General features: G+C 39.0%; 1 protein-coding gene across 1 annotated transcript in view; it reads right to left on the reverse strand.

Moving 5' to 3' along the window:
- Window positions 1–18,123, reverse strand: part of GPR158 (G protein-coupled receptor 158) — a 344,117-nt gene that overhangs the window by 305,004 nt on the left and 20,990 nt on the right. The window contains exon 2 of the mRNA XM_007189896.3: window positions 5,639–5,744. Within this exon, the coding sequence (XP_007189958.3) occupies window positions 5,639–5,744 (106 nt within the window). The remainder of the gene's footprint in view (window positions 1–5,638; window positions 5,745–18,123) is intronic.

The raw sequence follows: 18,123 nt of genomic DNA on the forward strand, positions 1-18,123 counted from the left end.
CACTCCACATTTCATATGACCATAATACTGATAAGGCACCTGAGGTAAAACTGGGAGTTTTAAGACAGAAATATTGACAGTGGTTACTTGGTTCCTATATTTGCTTTCACATTTCAATGTATTACCTTTTATATTTGACCATCTACATGGATTTACAGAGTATATTATTTTAAATTGTAAAATATTTACAACTCTTCATAATAAGATGGTGTGTGACCTGGAAAACCTTTTCCCACACAAAGATTTTCTGATTATCAGAGTGAACTACTTGCTTCTAAACTCGAAGATTAGTTATGCATTGCTGTTTACAAAAAAGGCAAATGTTCTAAATTTGCTGACCTGCTCTATGACAAGTGGATGTCAGTAGTGTCTATGTAGCAGGTGTTTTTTTTTTAATATATAAGCTCTTCCTTCAAAGTAAATGTGACACTTCAATAATCCATGTGAAAGCCTTTTGAAGTGAGCATTTTGAAAATGGATATTTGGAAATATTTTCAGAGTTATGTGGGTTTTGTTGCCAAAAACTATAAATACTCACATAGCCATACAGTTTAAACTTGGAAATAAAATTTCCTAATCTGTTTGAAAATATTCCCCATGAAAGTCTGAGTGGATTTTTAACCTATTCTTTTAAAATATTAAAATGCCCAGCTTTCCAATTAGTAGGGACCAGCTGACTTCAGGTAAGATGAAAAACTGCCAGCTGTATTTCTGAAAAAAACCTTGGCAAAATTGGTAGATGGAACTGAGAAATGAACACTGTTATTTAGAAAATATAGTCAACAATTTATTTCTTCAGTTGGGATTGACATATCCTTGTGAGGCATATTTTCAACTATGACAAACATTAAAACTAAATATAAAAATAAACTGAACTTAGACTTCTGAATCATTGTATTACTAAGTATTAAACTAAGATTTTTTTTGTTTGTTTTTAATTTTTATTGCAGTATAGTTGCTTTACAATGTTGTGTTAGTTTCTGCTGTACAGCAAAGTGAATCAGCTATACATATATCCCCTCTTTTGGATTTCCTTCCTATTTAGGTCACCACAGAGCATTGAGCAGCGTTCCCTGTGCTACACAGTAGGTTCTCATTAGTTATCTATTTTATACATAGTATCAATCTCCCAATTCATCCCACCCCCCCGCCTTTCCCCCTTCGTATCCATACATTTGTTCTCTACGTCTGTGTCTCTATTTCTGCTTTGTAAATCATCTATTTACAAAGATCGTCTATACCAATTATTTCAGATTCCACATATATGCGTTAATATATATGATATTTGTTTTTCTCTTGCTGACTTACTTCACTTTGTATGACCGTATCTAGATCCATCCACGTCTCTGCAAATGACTAAACTAAGATTTTTTTAAAATGACGAAGCATAATCAATCATAACACTGTCACTGAAAATTTTTCAAAGACTGTAAGTCAGTCAATTACATTGCTCTCATTAAAGATACATTTATTTTTATAAAATATAATCTACATTAAAACCATATTTTATATTTATCACAACCCAATTAAGTTTTCTGATTTATAATATACAGAATATATAACAAAAGATGCATATACTTTATAGAATAAAAAATATACAAATACCATTGGTGAATGCTTAAAGCATTTTTACTAATAGAATACAATCAAAAAGTTTCAAGGCCACTGTCCTCATGTTTCCTACTTTAAATAGTGATTTTAAAAATTCTTCTAGGGGCTTCCCTGGTGGCACAGTGGTTAAGAGTCCGCCTGCCAATGCAGGGGACACGGGTTCGTGCCCCGGTCCGGGAAGATCCCACATGCCACGGAGCGGCTAGGCCCATGAGCCACAACTGCTGAGCCTGCGCGTCTGGAGCCTGTGCTCCGCAACGGAAGAAGCCCGCGCACCGCGATGAAGAGTGGCCCCCGCTCGCCGCAACTAGAGAAAGCCCTCGCACAGAAACGAAGACCCACTACAGCCTAAATAAATAAATAAATAAATAAATTTAAAGCCATGTATTTAAAAAAAAAAATTTCTTCTAATAGAAACAAAGCAAAAGAAAACCTTTAAAACAGCAATATCAATTTATTTGAATGTTTTTAATAAACTATTCTGTAGGAGAAGATTTTGTGTACTCAAAGCAAACAATGATATGAAATAGGTCAAGAATTATTTAAATGGATACTGAAAACATGATCAAGTCCAGGTAGCAGTGATCTGAATCAGTCATAAAAACAGCCAGAATAATCCTGCAATCCAGTTCAGGGTGTCAACTCAGATCTCAATTTACTATGCCCTTCAAAAAATACTTATTGGCCTCCTAGACTCGATTAACAACCCAAACTTGTTGAGAATTTATTCTCCTCACAAACCATCCCATGCCTTTCTAAAATGCTCCTGAGGCTTCTCTCATTGGTTACATACCACTTATCTGTTTCCAACATCAGACTCGCTATACTAGTTTAAGATACCTTAGAGGCTGAAAAGCCAACACACTGGAAAAAAAAATTTTAAGTGAAAAGTTTGCCTCAATTATAACTTTGAAATTTGTAACTCCCTGTGGTAATTACAAGAGAAGAATGTTAAATATTGGCAAAATAAAACCCAGTAAACATGATGAGTGTCTCTGTTTCTAGCGATGTGGATTTTCATAGACAGGCCCCTACACCCTACAAATACGAATCGTGGTAGATACGTCCCAAAACAAGCTGGTTTACACAATGATCCTTGGGGTCTGTGACAGAAAATCTGTGACAAGGGACAAAGGCAAGCCAGTGCAGATGAAAAACACCCTGAACAAGGGCTTTTCTGTCTGTTTCCCAAGCAGTAAAAACATCAGTAGAAGCCAGTTCCTAGTCTCCAATTCACATCACTACAGGGAAGGACTGAAAGACCACTGCTGGTCGCGAGTCTGAGGATGTGGTATGGACCGGCGGCAGGTTCCTAGAGTGACCAGCACCAACTCCAGAACCTTAGAGAAGTTCCAGGCCAGCCCTGTGTCAATCAGACTACCCACCAAGGGCCTCAGGGGCCCAGCCTAGGACACCAAGATCTCGACTCCCAAGCCTAGGACCTGGGCAAGTAAAGGGGTCGAGGGATCCAGAGTTTTCAAAACATGCATTTTGTAGATTCAGTGTTTGCTGATGTTATTTTTTGATCATTGAACCTCTTTGTACAACATTTTCAAATGAGATTCACTGAACTGTTGGTTGTCTTACAGGGTATGTTTTTCTGTTTTTTTCCTATAGGAATTGAATAAATGCAATGCTCCCATATATATAGCCAAAAGTTACACATTCACTCTAATCTTTTTTTTTTTTTTTTTTTCCCAGACCTCCACCCTCCCAGTCTAATCTTTATTTACCAGAATAGAGGATAATATTTTATCTTGAAATAACTTAGCTTTATTTGAAAGCTTTAAAAAGACACAACCCTCAGAAAATTGATAATCCTGATGCAATGAAAATAAATCCATCTTCCAAAAGGCCACCCAATAAGACCATCTAGTCAAATACATAGATGTGCTATATGGAAAAAAAACTACAACAAGATAATTAGAGGCAAGCAGCAACTGTAACAGACTGATAAAAAAATATCTCCTTGTTTCTAGACAGACTGTTCATTGAACCACCCAGGAGCACCACTGAAACAAGGCTATACAGAAATGAGCACATACAGATCAATATCCACAATATGACACCCAGGCAGAAAAAATTCCACTCTGGCTAAAAGACAAAGCTTTGTAGCTATATGCCATTGGCATGGAGATAATAATCAGGCTAAAGATATTTACCAAATCAGTGACTGAAATTCATATCTTTAGAAATGCCAGAACCATCCAAAGGGAAGTGGGAACTCAGAAAAGTTCAAAACCATAGGAACAAACAGTGAAGGGAGGTGAAAAGAGGATCTTGACCTCTGTGTCTTGACAAGACAGAAACATTTCATTGACATAACTGGGTCCCAATTTGGGGGCAGGGAGTGAAGGAAGTGAAGGCTGTGCAGAGGGTTGGCTACGTGGAGGTGTATGGAGATGTGGGAGTGGGGATGTGTGGGGTACAGAGGAAGAGGGGGGTCATGGAAACATGGTGGGGATGTGCGATGGGCTTAGAGGGATGTGGGGGATTTGGGGGGTTTCATCGAGGGTGGGAGGATTGAGGGATATTGTGGTGGGAAGTATGGAGGACAGGTGGAGGTGTGCATGGAATGTAGGGGGATGTGGGGAACTGTGGAAGATTACTTGGGTAGTGGTGGGCTGCGGGAGTATGTGGCAAAAATTCAAATTGAACATGTAGATTACTACATTTATGGGAATATTCCCTATCTTAAATAAATCAAGCTGACTTTCCTCATAAATTCATGGAAAGTTGAGATAGCCCAAGTACTTAAGGTCAGGAGCTTTACTGTACATTTGTTTCAGAGCATTTTGGGACCTCAGAGATAGATTACTGAAAATGAAATGAGGATGTCATCACATGTCATCTCTGAAACTACAAAAGACAAGTGACACTAACTTGAAAAGATACACGCACCCCAATGCTCATAGCAGCATTATTTACAATTGCCAAGATATGGAAGCAACCTAAGTGTCCATCAACAGATGAATGAATAAAGAAGATGTGGTGTGTATGTATGTGTATACATACACACACACACACACACACACACACACACAATGTAATACTACATAGCCATAAAAAGAATGAAATATTGCCATTTGCAGCAACATGTTTGAACCTGGAGGGCATTATGCTAAGTGTAATAAGTCAGGCAGGGAAAGACAAATATTGTATGATATCACTTATATATGGAATCTAAAAAATACAACAGACTAGTGAATATAATAAAAAAGAAGCAGACTCACAGACATAGAGAACAAACTAGTGGTTACCAGTGGAGAGAGGGAATGGAGAGAGGGGCAATATAGGGGTAGAGGGAAAAAAAGGGTTATTATGGGATTATACGAAATCAACTGTGTGAAACTTGAAAATTGTAAAGCACTACAGAATTTAAAGAATCTTTCATTCAATAAAAAAAATAATTAAAAAAAAAAGACAAGTGACAGCCTTATTTCCAGAAGTATGATCTCTCTGCCTGTCCCTTACCAAACAGAGTTCCATGAAATCAAGTATGGATAGGAACTGCAAATTGGAAAAAACACACCAAATACACACATTTCTGTTTCAGTTTCCTGTGTACAGTTTTCTCCTTTTTTTCAAAATCTCCTAGCCATACTTTCTCTATTGCTTTTCTAGCAGATGGCAGGGTGTCTGAACGAATACCATCAATGTTTCAACAAGCATCATATTCCATAAAAATGTGCATAATTTGATTGACCCCTCTTGGGACTGGTTTCTCACTTCAGGGCTATTTTAATTTCCAGCCCATTTTGAACAATAGGGTCAGCCTTTGACTAAAGCCAAACTTCAGACATAATTTCAGTTTCAGCCTTCTCTTAGTCCCCAAATGAACAGTTATTCTGCACAAATTTCATTTTCTACTCCTCTTTCAGTTCATTTGGCAACATTCAGACCTGCATAGGAGATTTTTTTCCCAGTAAGATGCCTCTTATTCACCTACCCACACAAATACAATATATTCAAAAGTATTGTATTTCTGAGCTTCTGATTTCAGAGAACTTTATCTCCATGTTCTTACCTCTGAATTGTTAAGGTGACATTTGTGAGTTCCTGAAAACCAGCCATCACTTGAACATTGGTCAATGTCCACCTTCTGAAGATTTATGTCAACTTTCATGACACCCCTTAAAACAGAGAAAGACAAAAAGAACAAATTAATTTGAGCCTTTACAATATCTAACTCTGTATTCTACCCTAGAAATCAGCCAAATCAGCATAAAGAATGCACTTAAAATTCTTCAAATTGCCCACTCATATTCATCTAAAGTGTACCGAGTGTAGATAGAGACAGAATAGAACAGAATCAGAAAGTATTAGTTTTATGTAAGTCCGAAAGCAGGGACTCTGTATTGTTCACTGTTTCAGCTCCCTGGATAATGCCTGGCACACAGTAGGTGTTCAATAAATATTTGCTGATTGACTGAACTCCGGACAGAATTACTCTGGACATGGTAGCAAAGTCGACTCTGAAATAACACCTGCTCCCAGTACCCCTTCTATTAAAGTAAAGTTTTTTTAAAGCCCTTATTTCTTTCTACTCCTATTTCCCAATGCAGGGCCTGGGATGGGAAGGCTGGGGCAAGGGGGCTGGGAAATGAGTTAAGAGGGGAAGACAGTATCAGAAAATAAGTATCTCTTTCCTCTGATCTTCTATCACAATGACTTTAAGCAGTTCTTTAGGTCTTCCAATGTTCCACACTGAACAGATTTGCACCATCCACAGAAGTGCCGTTTAGTGTTTACTCTTTTAAATCTAGAAATAAAAACACTGCATTTCACTTACCCATTTGAGAAAGGTCACTAAGAAAGAGAACTCACAAATTCAGAGCCAAAAACAAAATTTCAAAGAAAGCTCCAACTTCACCTAAAATTCCTCCATATTTGCCAACCAATCTCCCTATATTTTCCTAAGATCACTCTCTTCTATTTTTCACCAGCAGTAGCACCCCTAGCACCAGCAGTAACAGACCTATCTGTCCTACACTGAACTATCACACCTGGACTTACTTGAAATAAATATTCTGGGGACTGGCCCTGAAGCCCAAAGCTCTACAATGACTTTTTTTTCACCAGGTTGAGTAAAGCATACACACTCCACTAAAACTCACTAAATGTAAAAACACATTTTCAAGGTCCCATGTCCCCAACTTAAACTATTTTCATTATGATATTATTAAATATGTACAAACATAAAGGTGGGCTCAAATTCCTTATATTATAGGTTTTCTAGCTACAAAACACACACACACACAAATAGCAAAACAAATGAAAAACTGTAAAGCCAACAATTTTTAAATTTAAAAAATTACTTTAAAAACACCAATGATTATGTTTTGCTGAACTAAATTACCTCTCAGAAAAGAAATATGGTACCAACTGCTAGTTCAGCAAGCCTGTTTTACCACATGTTATGACTCATTTTTCTCATCTCTTTTCTCCTTTTAAACTACTATGAAAGCTTCTAACAGAGTGGCTTAATGTCATTTGGGTTTCATCTACAGTGAATAAATCATTTACTTTTTAAAGCTGCCTCTGTTCTTATAAACCTGTGACAAAGTATGTACTACATTACCTAGTGCTAACATGCTCAAAAGAGACACAAAAACAAACAGGCACACCAAAACCTCCCATCAGTATTTGGTTATCCAGACAGCCCAGAATATGTGTAAGTTCATTTTTCAGAGGATCACTGAAAGGAAGACCCAAAAATGTATCATAAAAACCTTATAAATCCTTCAGAGAAACAGCCCCAGTTTGCAAAATCCTACTATTGTGGACCATAATTCCATAAAACAAATACTATTCATGTGATAATTAACTGAATTCCCAAGTGACCTAATGCCTTAACTCAGTTAGCTCCTTTGCTCTTTCAACAAATATTTATTGTCTGGTATGTGCATGTCGAGATAAGAGATGCCATGGAGACGAACCACATAGGTCCTGCCCAAGGAACCCCAAAGGTTTAAGACGCCTTAAAAAGTATCAGAATCGGGCTTCCCTGGTGGCGCAGTGGTTGAGAATCTGCCTGCTAATGCAGGGGACACGGGTTCGAGCCCTGTTCTGGGAAGATCCCACATGCCGCGGAGCGGCTGGGCCCGTGAGCCACAGCTGCTGAGCCTGCGCGTCTGGAGCCTGTGCCCCGCAACGGGAGGGGCCGCGATGGTAAAAGGCCCGCGCACCGTGATGAAGAGCGGTCCCCGCACCGCGATGAAGAGTGGCCCCCGCTTGCCGCAACTAGAGAAAGCCCTCGCACGAACCGAAGACCCAACACAGCCAAAAATAAATAAATAAATAAATAAATAAATGGAATTACTCTCAAAAAAAAAAAAAAAGTATCAGAATATTTCATGGAGAACGGATGCTAATTTCTGAGGAATGTGGAAAGTTATCACTTGGGGTAGAACAGGTATTCCATAAACACTGGTTGACTTGCTGTCTTCGCCAACCAGGACTTCCCATAAAACTGTGTTCCATGGGGCTTCCCTGGTGGCGCAGTGGTTGAGAATCTGCCAGCCAATGCAGGGGACACGGGTTCGAGCCCCGGTCTGGGAAGATCCCACATGCCGCGGAGCAACTAGGCCCGTGAGCCACAACTACTGAGCGTGCGCATCTGGAGCCTGTGCTCCGCAACAAGAGAGGCCACAATAGTGAGAGGCCCGCGCACCGCGATGAAGAGCAGCCCCCGCTTGCCACAACTAGAGAAAGCCCTCACACAGAAACGAAGATCCAACACAGCCATAAATAAATAAATAAATAAATAAAAACTGTGTTCCATATAGGTCATGGCAATCAGGGCAAGCTCACTCTGGGCTCTACTTATGGTCTTTGGAAAATAACATATCCAGTTTTTCATTCATTCAATAAATTACTTATTGAGCACCTCCTATGAGCCAAAATTGTTCTAGGTCTCTGAAATACACTAGTAAGCAGGAAAAAAACAGTTCCTGCCTTCATGGAGCTTAACTCTAGTGTGGGACAGACAAATAATAAACCAGGGCTATGATAAATAAGTAAATTACACTTCGTATTACAAACTAAAAAGTGCAATGGAGAAAACAGAAACAAAACAAAAAAACACCTTCAAGGAGGTAAGAAGGATGGCTGAGAGTAGAGGGTAGGTTAAACTTTTTTTAAAGGGTGGTCAGGATACGCCTCACTGAAGTAAGATTTCTAAGTCAATGGTACAAGGTACAAATAATCACAGTAGATTCGTATTCATACTCTAAGTTACCAGCCATCTTCCTCAGTGACATAAAATTTCGCACTGGACTACCACCGTCCGCTACATTTTGGTATACCTGAACGGCTTATTAAGAATGTAAGTAGGAAACTAATAAAAATATGTATTTCTGTTTGTTCCACAATCGTTAGTAATAATAAGGTCAAGTTTTCCTCCACTATCTTGCTACCCTTTAGCGCAAGATAGTGGAAATCTCAAAATCCTCCAGAGCTGGCTCAGGGACACGGGTTAATTTGGGACTCCAGGAGGATGCAATTACTCTGGTTCCTTGCCTGAGAAACCTGGCTTAAGAAATTGGTATCTTGGGCTTCCCTGGTGGCGCAGTGGTTGAGAATCTGCCTGCTAATGCAGGGGACACGGGTTCGAGCCCTGGTCTGGGAAGATCCCACATGCCGCGGAGCAACTAGGCCCGTGAGCCACAACTACTGAGCCTGCGCGTCTGGAGCCTGTGCTCCACAACAAGAAAGGCTGCGATAGTGAGAGGCCCCCGCTTGCCGCAACTAGAGAAAGCCCTCGCACAGAAACGAAGACCCAACACAGCCAAAAATAATTAATTAATTAATTTTTTAAAAAAGTCATTCTCCTACATACCACAATACCATTATCACACCCAACACAATTTTAAAAAAAAGAAAAAAAAGAAATTGGTATCTTAATGGCTGAGAATTTCCCCCCTTATTTCCAGGTTCCTATACAGGAAACAAAAGGTCACAGCAGACTTGCAACTCAGCTCATGAAGCTCTCTGGGCTCAGAGTAAAACCTCCAAAGGAGGCCTTCCCTGGTGGTGCAGTGGTTAAGAATCCGCCTGCCAATGCAGGAAACACGGGTTCGGGCCCTGGTCCGGGAAGACCCCACATGCCGCAGAGCAACTAGGCCCGTGAGCCACAACTACTGAGCCTGCGCTCTAGAGCCCGCGGGCCACAACTACTTAAGCCCACGTGCCTGGAGTCCGTGCTCCCCAACAGGAGAGGCCACCCCAATGAGAAGCCCACGCACCGCAACGAAGAGTAGCCCCCGCTCACCGCAACTAGAGAAAGACAGTGCGCAGCAACGAAGACCCAACACAGCTAAAAATAAATAAATACAATAAATAAATTTTTTTAAAAACCTACCAAAGGTAATGAGCCGTGCGTTTAGCAGCTGGGAAATCAGCGCTGACTCTTCTTCAGTAGCGCCTGGGCCTCGGTGCCTGGAGACCTACAAAGCCCTTGGGGAGGCGCCGTGACTTTCTGTGGGGGGTGGGGAAATGGAGGCCTGGGGCATTAAGCTGAAAGAGAACAGCTCTCTCGGTTTGGGAAAAGCATTCAGCCACAGCCACGCACTCAAACGCCGACTCACACGCGCCGGCAGAACTTGGGCCTGCGGAGGCCCCCGTTGCGCCTGCGCAGGCCCCCGCCGCGCCTGCGCCCTGCGTCTCCTGAGCGAGCCCCTCTGGGGCGGAAGTGCTTCTCCCACATCCGGTGAGCGGGCACCGCCGGGAAACTCTGAGGGCGCGCAAGTGGCTAACGTGTGGTGGCTTGAGGACCGGAAGACGAGGGCCAAGAAGAGCCTGGTAAGTGGCGTCCAGAGAATGGAAAATATAGCAAATAACATCCCCCAAACCTCTGGGTGCTTAGCTGAGCCGCAGATTAGCATTTTCCTCCACTTCTCTTTCTGACTCCTGAAAGGCAGCAAAAGCCCCAAACAGGATTCATCCTCCAACTAAATTTGGAATTTCCCTGACGTTCTCTCCCCATGAATGGGCTTCCGTCCTTACAGTTTGTTCTGAAACTCACCCCCCAAATCAAAACAATTGTCAAGTTCCATAGATTCTACTCCCTGCATGCACCGTGACCCTTCTTCATTTCTGCTATTTCCGCCTGGTTCAGGTCTTCATCTCTCAGAGAGCTAAAAAGTTTTTATAATAGTTTACTAATTTGGTCCTGTCTGGCATTGCTCCAGGTGAAGATCTCGGTTTGTAGGCCCTCACGTTTATACGGTTTAGGGTCCTTCTTTAAGAAACAAATACAAAACTTTATAAAACTTTACAAAACTATATAAAACTTCTTTAAGAAACAAAAACAAATGTGAATGTACATTTTTATCACAATATGACCTTTGGCCCTACATGCTTGTGTTATAAGTGCTGGTTGGGTAGTAAGATCATTACCAGAAGGCATTTCTATACCAGAACTTAGCTATAGACAGAAGTGACTACAGACTACTTTAATATATATTACTAAATAATCGAGAACTTCCCCTTAACCAATTTCCAGTAATGCCCACAGCCTAGGGAAAATGTAATGGAGGCAAGTTATAGTAGAAAGAGACTATTCAATTATATCTTCCTTTTGCAAATTTTACAAAAAACAATTGACAACAAAATTCGTTGTTAGTGCCTATTCCAGGGCTTTAGAAAATTCCCATGCAAGCAAGGGGCCGTAGAGCTTAAGCATGAAACACTGCTGTCTGTTTAACCTTTGAAACTTGTAAATATGATCCTCACAATTCCCTGCTTAAAATCAATATTTCCCACTCTCTTGAAGAATGAAATCCAAGCTCCTTGGTATAACATTATATTCAGGCCCCTCCTACTTCTAACTTCTCCACCCACTCACTTGCATACATTCTTTGTTCCCGACAATTCAGAATTACATGTGGGGTCCTAAATAATTCATGCTATCTCAAAAAATCATTCTTTTATAGATACCTTTATATCTGAAGTTCCTTTGCCTCAGTTGTGCTTTACCTATCAAAGCTCCTACCTGGCTCCTTTTTAAAGCTTTCTGTGAACTCCAAGTCTCATTTAGAAACTGCTTCTCTATTCTCCCCACAATACACTGTGCTTACCTTCTTCATATCATTAGCACCTTTTATTATAATATTGGATTTTTAGTGATCTGTTTTTCCCACCGGACTAAAATTTCCATAGCCCATGTCTTTGTAATATTTTCCCTCAGCTCCTAAATCAGCACCCACCCCCCAAAATTAACCTTGAAAAATTGCAGATGCTAGAGAGATGTGAATAGTAGCTAAAATAACCATGACCAGAGAGAGAGAGAGCACGTGCCCATGCGAAAACCCAAGGAAACAGAAAACTATCATGGACTGCTATGGGTGAATGAATGGAAAGAAAAACTGGGTATGTTGAAGGAACGTTTTGAAATTCTCCTTTTGTTTCTTCACCATGTTACCTTGGGCCATAATTTTCCTTCTTCATCACTACAGAAACTGACAGTAACAACCAATTAGTCAATTTTGATGGGGAATCAGGGCAGAAGTTCTACCAAAATAAAGAGTTGATAAAAACAGATGCTGTTAGACCAGCTGCCATCAGTCATTTCCTCCAAACAATAGATGACCAGAACAGGACCTGGTGCCCAGCAGGGGGTTGCTTACATAACAGAAGCCTAAAACGTATGGCACTGGCTTTGGGCCCGGGCAGAGGCAGAAGCTAGAAGGGCCTCAAAGAAATGGTTAATAAAAGTGGGAATATGTTGGTGAGTCTTAAAGGACAGTGTAGAAATGATACTGGAGACAGAAGAAAAAGCAACCTTTGGTACATAATAGTTGGAAAGTTTGGCAACACTGTCACCTGTAAACCAATGAACTTGTGGATATGTCTAAGGAAGTTTCTAGGTAAAATGCAGAGAATACTACCTGGCTTTTTCTAGCTGACTGTGATAGAATACAAAGAGAAAAGCATGAACTAAAGTAAGAGTTGCTTAGTCTTGTTTTGTTTTTGGCTTTTTAAATTTTTTAATTGTGGTAAAATATATATAACAAAATTTACCATCTTAACCATTTTTAAATGTACAGTTTAGTAGTGTTAAGTACTTCATATTGTTATGCAGTCAATCTCCAGACTTCTTTTCATCTTGCAAAACTACAACTCTATACCCATTAAACAACAATTTCCCATCCCCCTCCTCTGCCCAGCCCCTATATTCGAACCACAATTCTAACTTCTGTCTCTAAGTATTTGACGGCTTTAGACATCTCATGAGTGGAATCATACAATACGTGTCTTTTTTGTGGCTGGCTTATTTCACTTTGTATAATGTCCTCAGGTTTCATCCATGTTGTAGCGTGTCAGAATTTCCTTCCTTTTTAATGGAATAATATTGCATTGTATGTATATACTGTATTTTGTTTATTCATTCATTTATTGATAGACACTGAGTTGCTTCCATCTTTTGGGTATTGTGAATAATGCTGTTGTGGAGTTGCTTAGTTTTGGGGTGAAATTTAGAGGAAATATTAAAGAGTCAGGATTTGGAAATAAAACTGTTGCACATCCCCTGTTTATTCTAGCAAAAGATTCTCAGAATATGAAATGGCTTCAGAGCAAAGAACCACCTCAGGGTGGGTCTGGAAAATCCTTTGTTAAGACTTAAGAAAGGTCTAAGGCAGTGTTTCATAGAGGCTCTCAGCTAGACTAAAGGACTTCTGATGGTCTTATGGGTATGCCTCATAGACCCTCACTGTTAAACAATGGGGATTCTAAGATTCTCAAGGCTTTATTTATTTATTTATTTATTTAAATTTTATTTATTTATTTATTTATTTTTGGCTGTGTTGGGTCTTCATTTCTGTGCGAGGGCTTTCTCTAGTTGTGGCAAGCGGGGGCCACTCTTCATCGCGGTGCGCAGGCCTCTCACTATCGCGGCCTCTCTTGTTGTGGAGCACAGGCTCCAGACGCACAGGCTCAGTAGTTGTGGCTCACGGGCCTAGTTGCTCCGCGGCATGTGGGATCTTCCCAGACCAGGGCTCGAACCCGTGTGCCCTGCATTGGCAGGTGGATTCTCAACCACTGCACCACCAGGGAAGCCCCTCAAGGCTTTATTGCACAGTAACCACAGGACCCAAGATAAAAAACTTCCTGTCTTAAAGAGATTTGTAAACGTGACTTCTGTCTAATAGAATGAAACCCAGTAAGATTCATAGGAAACCTACGTTTTTCAACGAATAGCATAGGTAAGAGCACTGTCATCTTGAATTAAAAAGAAAAGAGATAGTGCAAAATTTTAAAAGACACTTTCCCCACCCCCACCCTTCTATGGGCAAGAAGCAGGCTGAGAAGGCCACTCAATTGCAAATATAGTCAGTTTCTTAGGGAAAAGGAAGGGTAGCTCAGAGGACAGAATCAAGAGCCCAGAGGGTAAAGCCAGGACCTTCAGAGAATTTTCCCGGGGAGTAGGACTGGTCCTAATCAGGAAATTGGCAATATGTGTTGAAATGAATTTCAGAATTGCCATAGACTAGTAACTGCTATGTGTATCCTGTTCTCCTGCTTTTTTAACTGAAGTGTTATTGTAATTGTCCTATCTCTTTATCACATGTGGATGTTTCAGGGATACTGGGGGCAGGGGACGGATAATGTTTCTTTACAGGTCTTTAAATTGAGAGATACTATACTTGAACTATACACATAACACTCATACTCACCTGGGTCTCATTCAGTTGGCTAAGTCCTGACTTCAAGACAATATCACAGTGAGATAAGACTTTGGGGGTGGGAGACTTGAGAGGAGTAAGTGTATTCTGCAGATAAGAAGCCCTACTACCCTATTACCCTGCTGAAAGTAAACGCAAGGTGCCAGGTGGAGTAAATGTGGAAAGAGAGTTTACTGAGCGGTGCCCATGCATCCCCCAGCTATTCCAAACTTCTCAGCCCAGTTGCCAGATATATGAATGAAGAAGCCACCTTAGAAGTGGGTCTTCCAGCCCCGGCCATGCCAGCTGACACTGCATACACTAGAAACGAACCACTCAGCCAAGCCCTTCCCAGATCTGTGATTCACAGAACTGTGAGAAAAATGCTTGTTTTAAAAAGTCCCTAGGTTTTTCAGTAATTTGTTATGCAGAAATAGGTAACTGGAACGTCTAACCAATATAGACACTGTATATGCGGAAAAGAAACAGTGGATTTAGAGGACATAGCTACCAAGGGCATCTATGCTGCCAAGGGCACGTGTGTGTGCTTGTGTGTATGTGTGTAAACTTATCAACAATTGACATAAGAAAGAAATAATTGTAGTTGGAAATTCTGACATACCTCTGAGAAACTGATAGATTGAACAGAAAGAAGCAATTAGCAAATATCTCAGCAGTACAATTAGTAGACTTAAGCTATTTAGGCATATATAGAGTCTTCATGTGACAAATAATTCACTTTTTGTTTTCACATGCACAGAATATTTACTGAATATTTACCAAAAATAAACCAGAGATAATATTTCAAAGGGAACCTCAGATTCCAAAGGATCAGTGTCATACACACTATGTCCTTTAGTCATAATGCATTAAATTATAAATTAAGTTTCTTAAAAGAATAGCTTAAATACATCTCACATGTTTGGAAAATTAAAACAAATTCCTAAATAACCCTTAGGTTGAAAAAGAAAATTAATGAATACTTAGATTTGAATGGCAGTGAATACACTACAAGTAAAAAAAAATTCTGGAACAAGGGTTAGAGAAATGAATGAACCTAGGGCTGTGGCAGGGAAAATGCAAGATACACTTAAAGCATCATTTTCAGAAAATAAGAACAAGGGCATGTCAAAAAGACACACAAGCCAGCTTAAAAGAGTTCCCAATTGTGGAAGCTGGAGTAGTTTGAGCAATGAAATAAATAATAATATCTGATTCAACCCCCAAAATAAATATTCATAAGTCCATACTCATATGAATAAATGATTAAGTTAATAAATGAGGAAGAAGACAGAACTCTTTGTTACAAAAGAATTCCAGCTTATACATTTAGAAGGAATGAGGGAAATAGAAAATCATCATTAGAATACCACATTAATAATTGTTGCAGGCAAGACCTGCTGATAAATCCTAAAATTAGTGGGAAAAACATTAAGAAGAAACAGGATATTTGAATAAGCTCAAAGCATCTCCCCCAAAACATTTATTCATTACTGTAGTGGTTTTAACATATGTCCAAAATTCTTTGATACTCCTCGCTCCAGGAGGAAGTGAATTCACCTTCCCTTGAGTGTGAGCTTAACTTAGTGATTCACTTAGAATAAAGTACGGAAAGGGAAAAATAATAACTTTAGAGTGGAGAAACCTGGCAAACACCCCACTAACCAAGTGACCACGGTTAACATCACCAGTAATAAGACATATCAATACTATGTACTCTGTGGTATGATGCAATGAGAAGAGCTTTTCCCCTCTATTGTATTCTTCCCAAAAGTCCATAACCTCAGTCTTATCATGAGAAAGCATCAGACAAATCCAAATAGAGGGATATTCAACAAAATACCTTAGCAGCACTCTTCAAAAGTGCCAACTGATAGTTGATAACATAAGAGAGTATTGTTTAAAGGCAAGGAAAGACTGAGAGACTGTCACAGATTGGAGGAGACTAAGGAAATATGAAAAACAAATGATACATTAGTTTGCTAGGGCTGCCATAACAAAGTACCCAGACTGGGTGGTTTAAACAACAGAAACGTATTTTCTCATAATTCTGGAATCTAGAAGTCCAAGGTCAAGGCATCGGTAGGGTTGGTTTCTTCTGAGACCTCTCTCCTTGGCTTGTAGATGGCCATCTTCTCTCTGTCTTCACATGGTCTTCCCTTTGTGTGTTCCTGTGCCCTAATTTCTTCTTATGAAGACCCAAGTCATATTGGATTAGGGTCTATCTTAATGACCTCATTTTAACTTAATTACCTCTTTAAAGATACTGTCTCAAAATACTGTCACATTCTGAGGTACTGAGGGTTAGGACTTCCACATACGAATTTTGGGGAAACATAATTCAGCCTATAAGATATGGTATCCTATTTTGGATCCTGGAAGAGAAACAGAGCATTAGTGGAAAAACTGAGGAAATCTGATTAAAATCTGTAGCTTAGTTAACAGTGTTGTACTAATATTAGTTTCTTAGTTTTAATAATTTTATGTAAGATGTTAATGTTATAGGAAGCTGGGTGAAGGGTATATGGGAACTTTCTGTATTGTCTTTGCTAATCTTCTGAAAGTCTGAAAGTATTTCAAAATAGTTTAAAAATTTTTAGTTATAAAAAAACTAAATTTCTTTGAAAAGATAAATAAGGGAGACTCAAGAATTAAAGAGAAAATATGCAAATAAACAGGAAATAGGCAAATAAACAATACACAGAATGAATAGACACAAAGGAATGTTTTAAAAAGCTATTATTATTTTTAAAAAATATATGATTATTTTGTAACAAACTTTTAAAAACTAGAGGAAATGAAAAAAATGGATAAATTGATAGAAAATATACAATGCCAAATTTGCCACAAAGGGAATGTAAAACTTGAATACAACCATAAGCATAGAGAGTTTTAAATCATTCACTTCCCAGAAAAGCTTCAGGCCTACAAACATGGTTTTGTATATGAATTCTACCAAACTTTTAAGGAAAAGTTCTTTTATTTTTACAAGTTCTTAAAACCAATAAAACCCAAAATTATCCAATTTATTTTATATGATTTTGATTCCAAGCCACATGAGGACAATATAAAAAAAAAAAGGTCCCATTTTAACTTTGCATAAAGATCCAAGAATCCTAAAGGAAATCTTGGCTAAGCAAATATTAAAATATATTAAAATAATTATACATTATGATCCACTGGAGTATATCTCAAGAATAAAAGGATGTTTTAACCTCAGAAAGTATATCACTGAAATTCAGCAATAATAGAAGAAATGAGAAAAATTATATGATTGTTTTAATCAATGTAAAAAGGCATTTTAAAAAGTTCCAACACCTAATTTTTTTTAATGGTATACTAGAAATTGAAGGATACTCTTAACTTGGTAAAACTTGCCTCTATCAACCCTATACTTAAAGGAAGAACTTCTTCTTTAAGATGTTCCCTTTAAGTCAAAAATGTTTACTATCACTGATGCCGTATAACATAGTTACTGAAAGTCACAACTAATTCTATAAGAAAAAAAAAGAAATGAGATATAAAGATCAGAATAGAAGAGATTAAACTCATTATTTGTAGATGATATGACTGTTTAGCAATAAAATCAACAGACAAATATGAGAACAATAAGAAAGTTCAGCAGGATTGATGGATACCAGATCAATGTACAAAAATCAATAGCATTTCTCTACACCAACAATCTCCAACAAAAATTATAACTAAAAAGATGCCATTTAAAATAGCAACAGAACCCATAAATTCTCTAGAAGTTAACTTAATCAAGAATACACAAAACCTTTATGGAGAAATTTTGAAGCTCTATTGAAGGACAAAACAGATGATCTGAATAAATGGAGAGACATCA

The sequence above is a fragment of the Balaenoptera acutorostrata genome, chromosome 3 (genome assembly GCF_949987535.1).
Source record: "Balaenoptera acutorostrata chromosome 3, mBalAcu1.1, whole genome shotgun sequence".
Taxonomy (NCBI): domain Eukaryota; kingdom Metazoa; phylum Chordata; class Mammalia; order Artiodactyla; family Balaenopteridae; genus Balaenoptera; species Balaenoptera acutorostrata.